Source organism: Gossypium arboreum, chromosome 10, assembly GCF_025698485.1.
Source record: "Gossypium arboreum isolate Shixiya-1 chromosome 10, ASM2569848v2, whole genome shotgun sequence".
Classification (NCBI taxonomy): Eukaryota; Viridiplantae; Streptophyta; class Magnoliopsida; order Malvales; family Malvaceae; genus Gossypium; species Gossypium arboreum.
Window position 1 is genome coordinate 39,841,227 of NC_069079.1, and position 14,052 is coordinate 39,855,278.

The window sequence follows — 14,052 nt, forward strand, 5'->3', positions numbered from 1 at the left end:
AGACCCGTTTTAAAATTTTTTTTTTACGGAAATAGACCAATTATACAAAATCGCGTCTAGCTAGTGTCGTTTTCAAGGGAAAATAATAAATAAAAGAACGCGTCCAGCTCAGCATTTTTTTCCGCTGACCAGTAAAATGCATCTAGGTCAGCGCGCTAAAGAAAAACTCGTCCTGGTCAGCATGTTCTTGCTCGTGTTTTTTTAGGGTTTTAATTATTTAATTAGGGTTTAAGGTTAATTAAATTAAGGTTTTGGTGTTTTATTTAATTTTAAGTGTTTATTAATTAGTGTTTTAAGGTTTTAGAAAATTTGTTATTATTAGGGTTTTGGGTTTTATTGTTAGGATTTTTAGTGTTCATAAATTAGGGTTTAAGGGTATTGAAAAAAAAATTAAGGAGATGGGTTTTGAAAAATAATTTTGACCAGATGGGTTCTAAAAAAATATCTCGATAATCCGGGATATCTGAAACGTTTCTAAATAATGCTTCGAATAGTGGGGATTTAGGTTTGTAGAGAAAAACACTCCAAGCAGGATGCACTGTTAGCAAAAGTACTGAAAATGCTTCCAGCTGGACACCTTTTTCAGTACTGCTACTGATAGTGCGTCCTACTTGGAGCGTTTTTTCTCTACAAATTTTAACCTCTACTATCCAAGGCATTTTTACATAAACGAGTGGGATGTTATCCCTTGGGGTATAACCTATATTTCAACCTCTAGTGGCATAAGTTGGAGTAATAGAATTTGAAGAAGTTCAAAAGAATAGAAGTTCGTAGAAAAGGTATAAGTTGGAGCAATGATACTATTTGTAAAAAAGTAACCATAAGCATTGATTTTTCGTGTTAATATTTATCTGAAGCATTGTATTTTTTGCATAATGTTTTTATTTCGAACTTCCCTCGACAGATAATTTGGTTAAAAATGAGTGAACAAATTAGTGCTATTATTTATTACAGAGGTAAGGTCTATGACACCGAGAATGGTGTAGTTCTTTTATAGGAGAACACAGCGCGACTGACTTTTAACCAGAACATAGAGTTGCCAGAACTTTAGAAAAGAATTAGGCGAAAAATTGTCGAATCTACGGCAATGAGAGTATCGTCTATTAAGTATTGATATTGTGCTTCGGTTGATCCCGTGAGATATGATGCATTCGATATCAATGGTGCTTAAGACTTGGAGGCGATGGTGTGTAGACACACATCGATAATGGATCACTGTTTCTTGAGTTATATGTAGAATTTTCAAGGCCAGATGAATGACTTGCATTTTTAACATCTCTTCCTGTTCGAGAGGCGAAAACGATTTAAAATGTCGATAGTCTAACCACTTTGTTAGAAAGTTCCATTATGATATCCCATAATCATCAATGGGAAGACACTCATCTGTTTCAGCCTTAGATTTCAATCGTGGGAAGCAGAACATCGAATTCTTGGGTTTTAGTGGTAGAATGGAATACACGACCCTTACACGATACTTAGTTAGTGGATGGGACATGAACCTTAGATCAATGCTCAACGTTAGGAATACTTACTGGGGAATAGCAGCAACTTCCAGTGGTTGGCAATCGACATGACAAATGTTGGTGGGTCTGAGAATAAAGATGGCAATGAATCCAATGTGGATCCACTTCCGAGCCCGATGCCGACAATGTAGAAGTTGCATTATTTTCTGAACCAAAGCCTGTTCCAACTGAACTGAAAGACAGTGAATGGGGTTAAGATGAAGAAAAAGAAGATCCGTGATTCACGGTATACTCACACCCAACCCACATGCATAATGTCAATCTATTGACAGATGATAGGTTGAAGTTTGTAGAACTAACACAGGAGGCTTGGCTAGCAAGTCCTTCGTTGGATTCAAGTGATTTGGAAGTGGACAAGAAGTTTTCTCGCTGCATTGAAGCGATACAGCATCAAGAACGGGGTTAACTTTCACGTGGTTAAATCCAAATCTGAGAAGTTTAAGGCCAAGTGTGTAATGCGAGAAGGTAGATACGCATGAAAATTTATGGCTTCTATTAAGAAGAAAATGGAGTTATAGACGATAAAAAAGTTCATCAATCCGCATACGTATGATGCCTCAGGTATAGTATAACTGGGTTATTAGGGTTTTATTAATTAGGGTTTTAGGTATAATTCTATTTAATTTAACGTACTCGTGGGGTTGCAGGTGTTTCACGAGATCATCCAAAGTTGGATTCAAATATGATCGCAGGCATAATACTACCAATGGTCAAAGCAGATCCGAGAACTGCTATGTTTGTTTAATTGAAAATATGTATAGCTAATTCAACTACACGCCTTTATACCGTAAGGCGTGGATAGCAAAGCAGAAGGCCTTGGAGAAGATGCACTATGGGTAGGATGCATCATACAACGAGGTATAGTAGTAGTGTTAAGTGTTGAAATGGTATATCCTAGGTTGCATAACAGATCTTGAAATGGAGCTCGCGTGCCACAACAATCGTTTGCTCTGTGGATGCCGAGTGTTTCATAATCTGTTTTGGACCTTTAAGTAAAATTTTCAAACATTCCAGTACTGCAAGCCATTGGTGCAAATAGACGATAACTTTATGTATGGTAGATATACCCATCAACTGTTGTTGGTTGTGGCATAGGATGATAATCAGAGGATCCTTCCAATTGCTTTTGTAATAACACCAAAGGAGATAGCAGACGACTGCGATTTCTTTTTGTCTATGTTGAGGAGGCATGTTTCCCTCCAACTTGATATATGTGTCATCTTAGATTGGGGAACTGGAATACTCTCTACAATTGAACGACAAGGAAGCTTCTAGGACCATACACACCATCAGGACTGTCTAAGGCACGTTGCGTCCAACTACTACAAAAAATATCCCTCTACCGTTGAGTGATCACACCAGCATGGGTATGTAATCACTGCCAATATTATTTGGTTTGTAATATTCTGTTTGTTTTTTTATCTTCTTTGGCATGTAATCACTATTATCAACTTCTATTGACAGGGTACAAGATCATGAAGGACTGTTTTCATGATATGTTGGAAATCTTACGGTCAACTAACACAATAGGGGCATGATGCTTCTCTAATATACCCTTCGATTAGTGTTACGACTACGATATGACCACATGGCTGCAAACCTGGCGAAATACATCAATTCCGTTTTAAAAAGAACGCGTCATTTGTCGATAACATCAGTTGTCAAAGAGACATATTTCTGTTTGGTAGAACTGCTCTAAAAGGGAGCGGCGAGTTATGTTGCGCAATTATAGGGAGGCCATGTATGGTGCACAGTGGTATTGAAACAAATTAAGAAGGGTAAGGCACGAGCCAACTGCATGCACACAATTTGTCAGTCACACGACAACATATGATTTTGGGTAACAGATTTCGATAGACCGAACCAATGTATTGCCAGGGGATGGTACCGTGTACACTTAATAAATAGGACTTGCGATTGTTGGAGATTTGATGCACTTCGTTTTTCATGTAATCATGCAATCACAGCTTGTATCAATTTTCGTTTGGATCACATGAGCTTTGTCAATGAACTTTAAAAATTAGAAAACATGTACAACTTGTGGAGACACATATTCTCACCAGTCCCAGATGAACGTATGTGGTCGCTTGCTTTGTTTCAGTTGTTACTCGATAGAAGATTGCATCATAAACCAAAAGGTTGACCCATGTCGACTCGAATACGTGATAATATGGATATTCGGGACAGGTCAAACCAACCGAGGTTATGTGGGTCGTGTAGGAACGCGTGACATACAATGTCGTCATGTCCACATCGAAATGACTAAGCAAACTAAAAAACATATATCAATTCCATTATAATATGTAAACACGTGTTAAGTAACCAAGTCGTATCGCTTTAAAATTTTCAAACGATCGAATTAGGTTCTCTATTATTTTCAATAAAAACATGGCATATTTCTTGTCAAATCAAATCTTTATTTCTATGGTATGTGAAAAGAATCAAATTAAATTTCCATTTTGACTAAAGATAAATGGTACAAAAATCAATCTGTGTACAAAAAGATTCAAAATAATTTTTTCCTAAATGATACAATATAAAATTAATCAATGTATACATCGGTCAGAATCTATGCCACATCGGGGTGGTTGACAGTTACGCTTTAGATTCTTTCTTGGTTTAGCTTCCGAGTGGAAATTGTGGTCTCGGTTGCTCCTCTTCTTCGCCTTTGATCGATTGCGATCCTTGCATTCTTGGTTGCTATCTTGCATCCTCCGATCTACAAATAGGTGGTTGGGAAGATGACCCACCTTGATAGAACAAAGATATCTAAGGTGTTTACGTCACAAACGACGAATGAGTGTAACTATGTTGAATCCCATAAACTGATAAGATAACGAGTAAACTCTCCATCAGTGCTTCATACATGGATAACCTATATGTCGTCGTAGATGTTGGCGTCATTGGGAAATGAGATGGCCACGACGTGTAAAACATCGGGGATGGATGACCAATAGTCCAACCTAACATAGGACGAGAAGTAAAAAAAATGTGGTGCAACATATTGTACTTGTGTGAAAATATAAAGGTTAGGATACGCACTAGAATAAGACAGTACATACTGAACAGGGGGTGGTGTAGATATCGATGATGAGATTGTTGGGGCCGATTCTTACGCGGGCGCTGATGATGGGCCTGCCTCACAACACCTTAAATTTAAAGGGCCTAGTCGTGGCCTATTCGTATAGGGATACCGATGCATCGCCTCTTTCCCGTACAAATATAGCTTGTCATGGATCATAAACCATGGCATGTATTTTGGATCGAATGACTAACTCCAAAACTATAATTTGTTCACGAGTAGGTAAAAAATGATACCGGTTATTCCACATGTTGATATACTACGAGTGGAATACTGGCTAATTATCACAACACTCTATTGGTCTCGTGCATCTTGACAGTCGCGTACATTACCAATGAGACCTTAACGTGCCAAGTGTTGGGATTCACAAAGAATTTCTCGAGGATTATTGTTCGAATTTTCAGATTCTCGTATGGTGGCCATTCAAACTATATTACCATGATAAAAATATTAGTTATATATATACTACTAAATACAAAATCAACTACGTTATTTGTATATAGTTTAAAATTAAATAAATACATACCTTTGCTTTTGATCGTCGGTCTAATAGAAGTTGTATATCTTGAAGCTCGGTAGGTAATCCCACGTGACTCGGTGTATGGTTCCACTTATTTAAATAACTTATTAGCATAATAATTTAAATTTAAATCAATTTAATCATAAGGATATCTACTGAATTTTACCTTGTTACGAGTAAGAATGTATATAGGTAGTTCGCTCAAGGACGTAAAAATAGAAATCAGAACCGGACCCATGATTGTAGTAGTAAAAGGAAACATCAATTTTGATTTTCACTGGTTGCTTCGCCCGACACATCTCCTGGTACAATGTCACCAACACGGCGGACTTCCAACTGAGTTCGCCTGCTTCTCTAAAACTGACAAGTTTCGGCAGCCACCTTAGATAGACAAAATTTCGTGACTTATCTAGCATCAGGATACCCCTGATGATTTGAAGTATGTACGCCCTAGCGTATTGTTCTCTTTGGACTTCAATCGAATCCTTAACTAGCTCTACGAAAGTTTTCCGTATCCAAGCCCTTTTGATCCAACCTCTGTAAATCGTTTCTGGAAACTCACCCAAAAGATCTAAACATATGACTCCCCAATCACCAGACTGAATAGACTCAATGACTACCGACCTGTCTACGAGTAATTCCAACTGTAAATGGACGTCCTCTAGAGTGATAGTACACTCGCCGCATGGAAGATGGAATGTTTATGTCTTAGGTCTCCATCTCTCCACCAATGCGCTTATGAGTTTCAAGTCCAACTTACACTATCGGCTTCCAAGGGCCATGTGCCAAAATTCGGCTTTCCTCAAGTATGTTTCGATCAAGGGATAGAGAACCAGGTAGATTACGAATATTACATTGTAAAATTCGATCTTCTGTCTATTTACATAAAAATTATAAATAAAAAAAATTTAAGATATAACAATGAAATAAAAAATTTAAAATATTAAAATTTATTAAAATTTATTCTTACTATTTGTAATTGGTTGACGAAGATGTGCTTATTATCAAGACGGATTAAAGACTTAGCCATTGCTAAATTATATTGAACAAGAACAAATTTTAATAAAAATTATTTATTGAAAATATTAATAATAAATAATAATAAATAAAATTTAGATAAAAATAGAATTTAGGAAAAAAAATTAAGAGATAATTTGAGAGATTTAAGAAAGAATTGTGAGAAATGTGAGTGAGAATGTGTGTGTAGGGGGAATTATAGTTTTTTTTTTTTGACCTTGGGGGGGCAACGGCTATTTGAAATAGTCATTGGAAGTGATCGTTGGGGGAGAGGGGAGGGAAACACGTTGATCTGGTTGCATTTTCCTTTAGCGCGTTGACCTGGCCGTGTTTTACTAGTCAGAGGGAAAAAAGCGCTGAGTTGAATGCGCTTTTCTGATTTTTCCTGAAAATGACACCAGTTGGACGCATTTTTATATAATCGGCCTATTTTCGTATTTTCATAATATTTTTAAAAATGGGTGTTTTTTGATATATTAATATGTAAATAGTTATCTATTTAGGATAATTTTTTTATTGAACAAACCTTTTATTCAATAAAAGTTTATTTTTCTTCTATTTTATAGATTTTAATCCTAGTATTCAAATTCATTTGATCATCAAAATTGAAAAACATTTAATTAATAAATAGTTAAATAAATAAAATTATTTAATTAAATTAAATCGATAAATTAACTCCTTTAAATCCAATTGAAGCAAGCCAAGCATAAAATGGCACATGACAAGATGACCAAGTTGGCCAATCAATATTATATGTAAGGCTGCTATAATAATAATAATAATAATAATAAGAAAGAAAAAGTCAAAATGATAGGCTTTTGTTTTTATAAACAAATACAGCGCAATGCATAGGTATGAAAGATGTCATTCAATTATTATTATTATATAGTTAAAAGGATGACTCCTTATGTCTTTTTTGCAAATATACCATCAAAACCCTAAATTATATCATCTTATCTTATGGTAAAATCTAAAAAGTTTTCTAATTTTCAAATTGGATTGAAATGATTTCCAAGTAATTAATTTATATGTTAATAATTTATTTTGTGTATATTGAGTAAATGAGTAATAAAACTAATTCAAATTCAATCAATCCTAAAGTGTAATTAAGGTGAAAAAAAGATCTAGAAAATGTATAGACAAAAAGATGATGACAAAAGCTTGACATCATGATGATGATTGGTCCAAGGATGGAATAAATGGGTCCCAGTGCAAATGTTTCCCCACGCCTCCAACCCCAATTTTTAACTCTTTCCCTCATCTTTTTGGGTCCCAATCTCCCAGTTTCACTACTTATATATAAACCCCCCAACATCATTCAAACACATAAATAGAGAGATTGATTGCTTACACAACAACTCATTCATTGCAGACATCTGTAGAATCATTGTTTAGAAAAGAAAAAGAACAATCATGTCTGAATCCTCTTTCGCTCGACCAAGATTGGTCACTAAGAAGTTTCTTCCCAAGCATCAACGCGAGGGTGACGGTGCTGTTGTCCGCAGATGCATTGGAAGGTTTCTTGATTTTTTTTTTCTTTCTCTTTGCCTTTCTGGGTTTTTATCTTTATTTTCCAAATTTGATTCTTTGTATATGATTTCAGGAGTGAATTGAAGACTTTGGATCCTTTCCTTATGATGGATGATTTTACAGGTATAGCTTCACTAGTGTCCGATATGAGAATATATATATATTTTGAATTTATTGAACATTTTTGTTTTTTTGTTTGCAGTGTCTCCTCCGGCTGGATTTCCTGATCATCCTCACAGAGGTTCTTTGAATTTTCTTACCATAAATCTGTATCATATTCTTGTGACGTAAATGTTGTTTGTGGTTTTTTACAGGGTTTGAAACAGTTACATACATGTTACAGGTAAATTTCTTGTTTCATTAATTTCTACAAAAACCACACAAATTGATACTTGAGAAACAACTGACATTTGGGGCTCTGTTTTTTTTTTTTTTGGATATCAGGGAGGTATCACTCATCAAGATTTTGCAGGGCATAAAGGTACAATTCATACTGGTGATGTGCAGGTAATTATTTTCTCCTTCGAATGATTCAAATGACAGATCTGGTCAAATTTTTGGGTTTTTTATTTTACAAAAACGAATTGGGTTTTTGATTTATTGGTTGAATGAAGCAGTGGATGACAGCAGGAAGAGGAATAATCCACTCTGAAATGCCTGCTGGAGAGGGTGTTCACAAGGGTTTGCAGCTTTGGATCAATCTCTCATCCCAAGACAAAATGTAAGAAACTTTAATTTGGATTTGACCTTCGCATTCTTGGATAATTCGTGGAAAATGGTTTTGAGAGCCAATCTATAAATTTACTTTCTTTCTTTTTTTTCAACCAGCAAATTACTATTTGATTTTGAAGACCATTTTTATGAATAAAGTGAATGTCTTTCAAATATTTTCAGCTAATTAATATGTAATTTGTCTTCCTTGCTTTGACTGGTACATGATGTTTTTACTTAATACAAATATTACTTGTATTTTATCTATTTATATAGTTTGTTGAACAATGGATTTTTAAAATAATTCAAGAGATAGATGACAAGTTTGCTTTTTCTGGAAAAGGGACAAGTTTTCAAATTACCTGTTTTTATCTTCAAAAGTCATGAAAATTCATCACATCTTCTACAATATTTCCTGTTTAGCAAAATCCCATACTATTTCTATTCATATTTGAAAATACGTCAAACATGAATGTTGAACATGAATATTTTGAAAAAATCTTGCCAGGATTGAACCAAGGTATCAGGAGCTCTTAAGTAAGGACATTCCAAGTGCAGAAGAAGATGGTGTAGAAGTACGAGTGATCGCCGGGGAATCGATGGGAGTCCAATCTCCTGTCTACACCCGAACCCCGGCGATGTACTTGGATTTCAGTTTAAGGCCAAGTACACAAGTTCACCAGCACATCCCAGAATCATGGAATGCATTTGCATACGTAATTGAAGGTGAAGGAGTGCTTGGGTACCAAAACAATTCACCCATACCACCTAACCATATGGCAGTTTTGGGTCCAGGGAATGGTCTAAGTGTGTGGAACAGATCATCAAAGCCATTGAGATTTGTGCTCATTGCAGGTCAACCGTTGAATGAACCAGTGGTTCAGTATGGTCCTTTTGTGATGAACACACAAGCTGAGATTGATCAAACCATTGAAGACTATCACTACAGCAAAAATGGGTTTGAAATGGCTAAGCACTGGAGATCACATTGAGTGATGATACGATTTGAAAAGCCCTTTACCAACAATGACAGCATCTCCAAAGAATAAAAAAAGGGCACCCCATATATATATATGTATGTATATGTCATTCACTAACTCCATCCATGATAGAGAGAGGTGAGATAGGAGAGCTGAAAAGGAGAGATTTCCTACTCATTGGAGCCAAAAAAAAGAAAATGCTTCTAGAAGGTCCAAAGTGCAAGCTGGAGAAGTGTGTGCATATATAGTTCATCACTAAAAGTCATCATGATGATTTTATGGGGTCATCGTATCTTTAGTTTAATTATATTTTTCAACTAGATTTTTATTATCTTTTCCATTTTGTATTTTTTAAAAATATATGTTACGTTATTTTTTAAAAAACCCTTTTGGTGTTTTTTTTTTCTGTTGGTGGATATTATGGTAGGATTCTTTTTTTTTTTTTTAACTTTTTTATATGTTGAATTGGATTCTTAATCATATCTATTGCACCAACGGATGACCCTTTTTTTCACCTACAATCCAACTGCAAGATCCACTAAGAGGCCAAAGGGGGAGGAGAGGGATTGATTTTGTTTGGTCATGATTTTATTAAATTAAAATTTGAAAGTTAGTGACCGGACTAAATGTGTTCATGGTTGGGTTTAATAAAAATTTAAGACTTAAGCTCGAGATTGGTTCAGATAAAAATATTTAAAACTTAGTTTGAATCGGTTTATTCAGTATTATTTTTATATAATTTTTAAAAATATATAATTTATCAAAATAATAAAAATATTAAAATAAATATTTGTCAATAAATTGAAAATAAATTAAAAATATGTATACTTAAATAACAATGAGATATGTGCAATTTTACAGCAAATACCTCTAAAATAGTAACAAAATTAACAATAAAATAAGAATTATACAATATCCAAATAATAACAATATAATTATGAAATGGTAGTAAAATATTGAAAAATATTTAAAAATAGCAAGAAAATAATAAAAAAAACAAGAAAACAGAAAAAAAAAAAACTTTTTTTTGCATATTCGGGTTGGGCCGGGCTTTGACAAAAAAAGTCCTACTCGATGCTCGGCCTGTTTTCTAAATGGCCCTTATTTTTTACCCAAACTCATTTTTCGGGCTTATATTTTTACCCAAACCCTAATGCTTTTCGGTTGGACCTTCGGGCTGGTCGGATGGCTCAACCTATGGACAGGTTTGGGGTGGACTATAAAATACTCGCAACAACTGTTTAAGATATTCAAATTAGAGTTTCTAAGATAAATATCGAATATGGATATGTATTCATCTCAAATTTATTTTGAGATTAAATTATTTGTTTAAGTTTAAAATCTCACTCGAAATTTTAATTAAAAATATATTTAATATTTAAAAAAATCTATACACTTAAAATAACTTTTAAAGAATCATATTTATAAGTTGATATTAAAAACGTATGGAACAAATATAATTTAAGAAAAAGGTAAAATGTAAAGGATATAGATGTGGTGTTGCAGCAGTTTAACAACTTAAGCTTTAGTTGAACAATAAATGCATGTTTCATTTTCAGTCTTCCATGTTCTAAACCTGTTGGGACTGGATTTTCACAATTATAGACCTTTCTCAAAACTGTACTATAAAAAATTATCTTCCATTAAAATGTTAAAATGTAGATTGATGCAACCATAACAGGAACATTGAGACATGGATAAAATAGTTTAGCACACTTACCAATATCTCCATTTAAACTGCCTTACCTTTTTTTTAAAAACTACACATAATCACTTAATTATAAAAAAATAAATTATTTTAGGCACTAAAATAAAAATGTTTATAATTTAAGCACTCACGTTATATAATTTGATCATTTTGGTCACTCCAGTTAAAATTACAAATGATGTAGCAATTAAAAATTCGTATAATAACAAATTTAGTCTTTAACTTTTACATATTATACCACTTTAATCATAATTTTAAAAAATTAACACTCAAAATTTACAAATAATCCCAATATGATATTAATTCTAAAAAATTTCAAAAAAATATATAAATACATAAATATTTTAAAATTATAATTGAGAAGAAATAATATATAAAAATACAATAATAAATTTAACTTTCAAGTCAATAGCCTTGTAATGGTTCTAATGGTTATAACTGGCTACTTTTATGAGAAGTCTCCGTACCCACTTGGTAAGTATCCCAACCTACGTTGTAGGGCACTTTTTCAGCAAGAAATTGGTGCTTGCAACAACTTTATTTCACATATAATTGTTAGAAAATATGAAAATATCGTGTATAACAAGAGTAATTATATTTTATTATTTACTATTATAAAATTAGTCTAAATTAAAAGTGATTTAATTTGGTTAAGGTTTATTTGGCTTTAGTTATTAATAAAGTATGGGCTAAATATATGCAAATATTATAGTAACTAATTTCTAATTGATGTTTGGTTAATTAGAAATTAGGGTTAATATGCAAAAATTATATATATTAAGGTTATGGTTCCCAACTTACATATAGGTAACTTTTTAATCTCTCTTTAGAAAAGAGAGTCACATTCTCAAAATTACTTGTGTGCTAATTTAGAAGATCAAAACCATAAGATTAGAAGATTTCAAAAATCCATCAATTCAGGTATGTTTCCGCATCTAGTTTTGTTCTTGATAATTTGAAATGGCGATCATAGTTTACAGTTTTAAGTATATATCAAATCTTATTTTTATAGTTCTAACAAGTGACACTTGAGCCTCGTCATGTTAAATTATTAAAAATTAATTTAAGTTTGTTTATTTTTCTAGAATGAATCTTTTAGGTTTAATCTTTGAGATTCATAATAAAATCTTTGGGTTTTGATTTTGATTAATTGGATTTTAGAATTTTATTAATATCTTCAATTGATATATGCAAATTAATGTTTGAGGCAATTTAAAATTGAATTCATATATTGATTTTCAGTATTAGGTTTTTTACTACAACAATTCAATTGAAGATTCAATATAGTCTAGGTTTTTGCTTTGAAAAGTCAAAGCAATTTTTTGTTTATATGAGTTTTCGATTAAACACATGAGTTTTTGTTCTATTAAAATTAAGATATTTTAAAGAAAGATGTTGGTTTTTTATTTGATTAAACTATATATATTGTTGTCGAACACATTCAGTGTATGTGTTTTGTAATAGTATGGCTTTGAAGATGAATTCAGTTGATAACGGCATAAATGCATGTTGTCAAGATATATGCATATATAATATTACTCTATTATTTCTTTAAGATATCGCAGGCATATATTAAGTATTTTTTTAGGTGATGTAGCTTATTTGGTCACTTATTTTCATTTTTTTTTTTTATGATTTGCATATAGTAAGTGAGTAATTCATATGTAAATTTTATCTGATCGTTTCCATATTTGACTCTAATGGGATGTCATATGTATCATAAACCTTAGTTTATACGGGTATTATTATTGTAATTGTAAAATTTCAAACCCTATCTTATAAACATTCCATTTTCATTTTGGTACCTTGTACCTTTTCATAAATACCATATTTTTCTTACTTCGCAATTTAGTCCAATTGGTGCCTAAAATCACCAAATTCACATTTATATAAACTAATAAGAAAAATAAACACAATTTAACCATAACATGAAATAAAATAGTAAATTCCATATGAACTTTCCTGGCAAAATATCAAGCGAACAAGTTTTTAAGGACTAATCAATAAGTTTGTCTTTTTCCCGATTATCTTCGATTTGATTTAATTCTCGATCTATACAATAATTCAATTCAATTTACCAATTCCAAACATTTTATAACATCCTATTATATGTATGAATCAATCCAATTTTATTTTTCAAATGGCCCTAAAGTTTTTAATTTTATGCAATTTAGTCCCTAAAATTGAAATTGCTATAACTTTCAATTTTGAGCTTCGGTTTCAAAATTGATCTCAATTACATCCTTTCAGGACCCTTTAGTATCAATAATCATATAAATTTTACATCAAATATTCAATTTTTACACTCTAGTCCTTTTGGACAAAACTAACAATTTACACTTTACAATCTAGTTCTTTTTCATATCTAAACTTAAAACCTATCAATTTAACACCAATTTCTTTAAGAACTCATCAATGAAAACTTTTAGAAACTTTAATAGTTTTCCAAATAGGTACATGGGCTAGCTAAATCAAGCTTTCATGACCTCAAAAATATAAAAATTACAAGAAAATGACTTAATGAAATATACCATTCAAGGGCCAAAAGTTTGAACCTTTAACAATGGCTTCTCTAGGTTTTCTTTTGTTTTCATTCGATGGAGAATAAAAGAAACAAAAGATGACAACATAATTACCTTTATATACTTTAATTTATTCTTAATTAATCAACATTAACTTAATTAATCTTTAATTATTTAAACTATAATCTTAATTAAGCAAAGTTTGTAGATGACAACATCCATTTACACTATTGAATAAAAAAAGGTTTAATTACCATTTTATCCCTTTACAATTTAAAAATCTATAGTGATAAGACTTTTACAATTTAATCCTTATATCTTAATTAACTATCAATTTAGCAAAATTTCCGACCAAACTTTAGTAAAATTTAATAATAATCTCGTAAATATTAAATATTAATACTTACGGACTCAAATTACAAAAATGGGGTTTCAAAACAGCTATTTCTGACACTATTG

At 32.3% G+C, this 14,052-nt stretch overlaps 1 protein-coding gene across 1 annotated transcript; it reads left to right on the forward strand.

The window, feature by feature from the left end:
- Positions 1-7,443: 7,443 nt before the first annotated feature.
- Positions 7,444-9,884, forward strand: LOC108487278 (pirin-like protein). The gene is made up of 7 exons (XM_017791578.2): positions 7,444-7,659; positions 7,746-7,795; positions 7,875-7,913; positions 7,987-8,015; positions 8,117-8,179; positions 8,290-8,393; positions 8,892-9,884. Exons 1-7 carry the CDS (start codon positions 7,556-7,558, stop codon positions 9,373-9,375), a joined length of 873 nt encoding a protein of 290 aa, XP_017647067.1. The 5' UTR covers positions 7,444-7,555; the 3' UTR covers positions 9,376-9,884.
- Positions 9,885-14,052: the final 4,168 nt, after the last annotated feature.

Bases quoted from the DNA above. Each gene is read 5' to 3' on its own strand.
- LOC108487278 (XM_017791578.2), top strand. From the start codon at position 7,556: ATGTCTGAATCCTCTTTCGCTCGACCAAGATTGGTCACTAAGAAGTTT. The intron at 8,016-8,116 runs GTAAATTTCTTG...TTTGGATATCAG, and splicing joins CAGTTACATACATGTTACAG to GGAGGTATCACTCATCAAGA. The intron at 8,394-8,891 runs GTAAGAAACTTT...AAATCTTGCCAG, and splicing joins CTCTCATCCCAAGACAAAAT to GATTGAACCAAGGTATCAGG.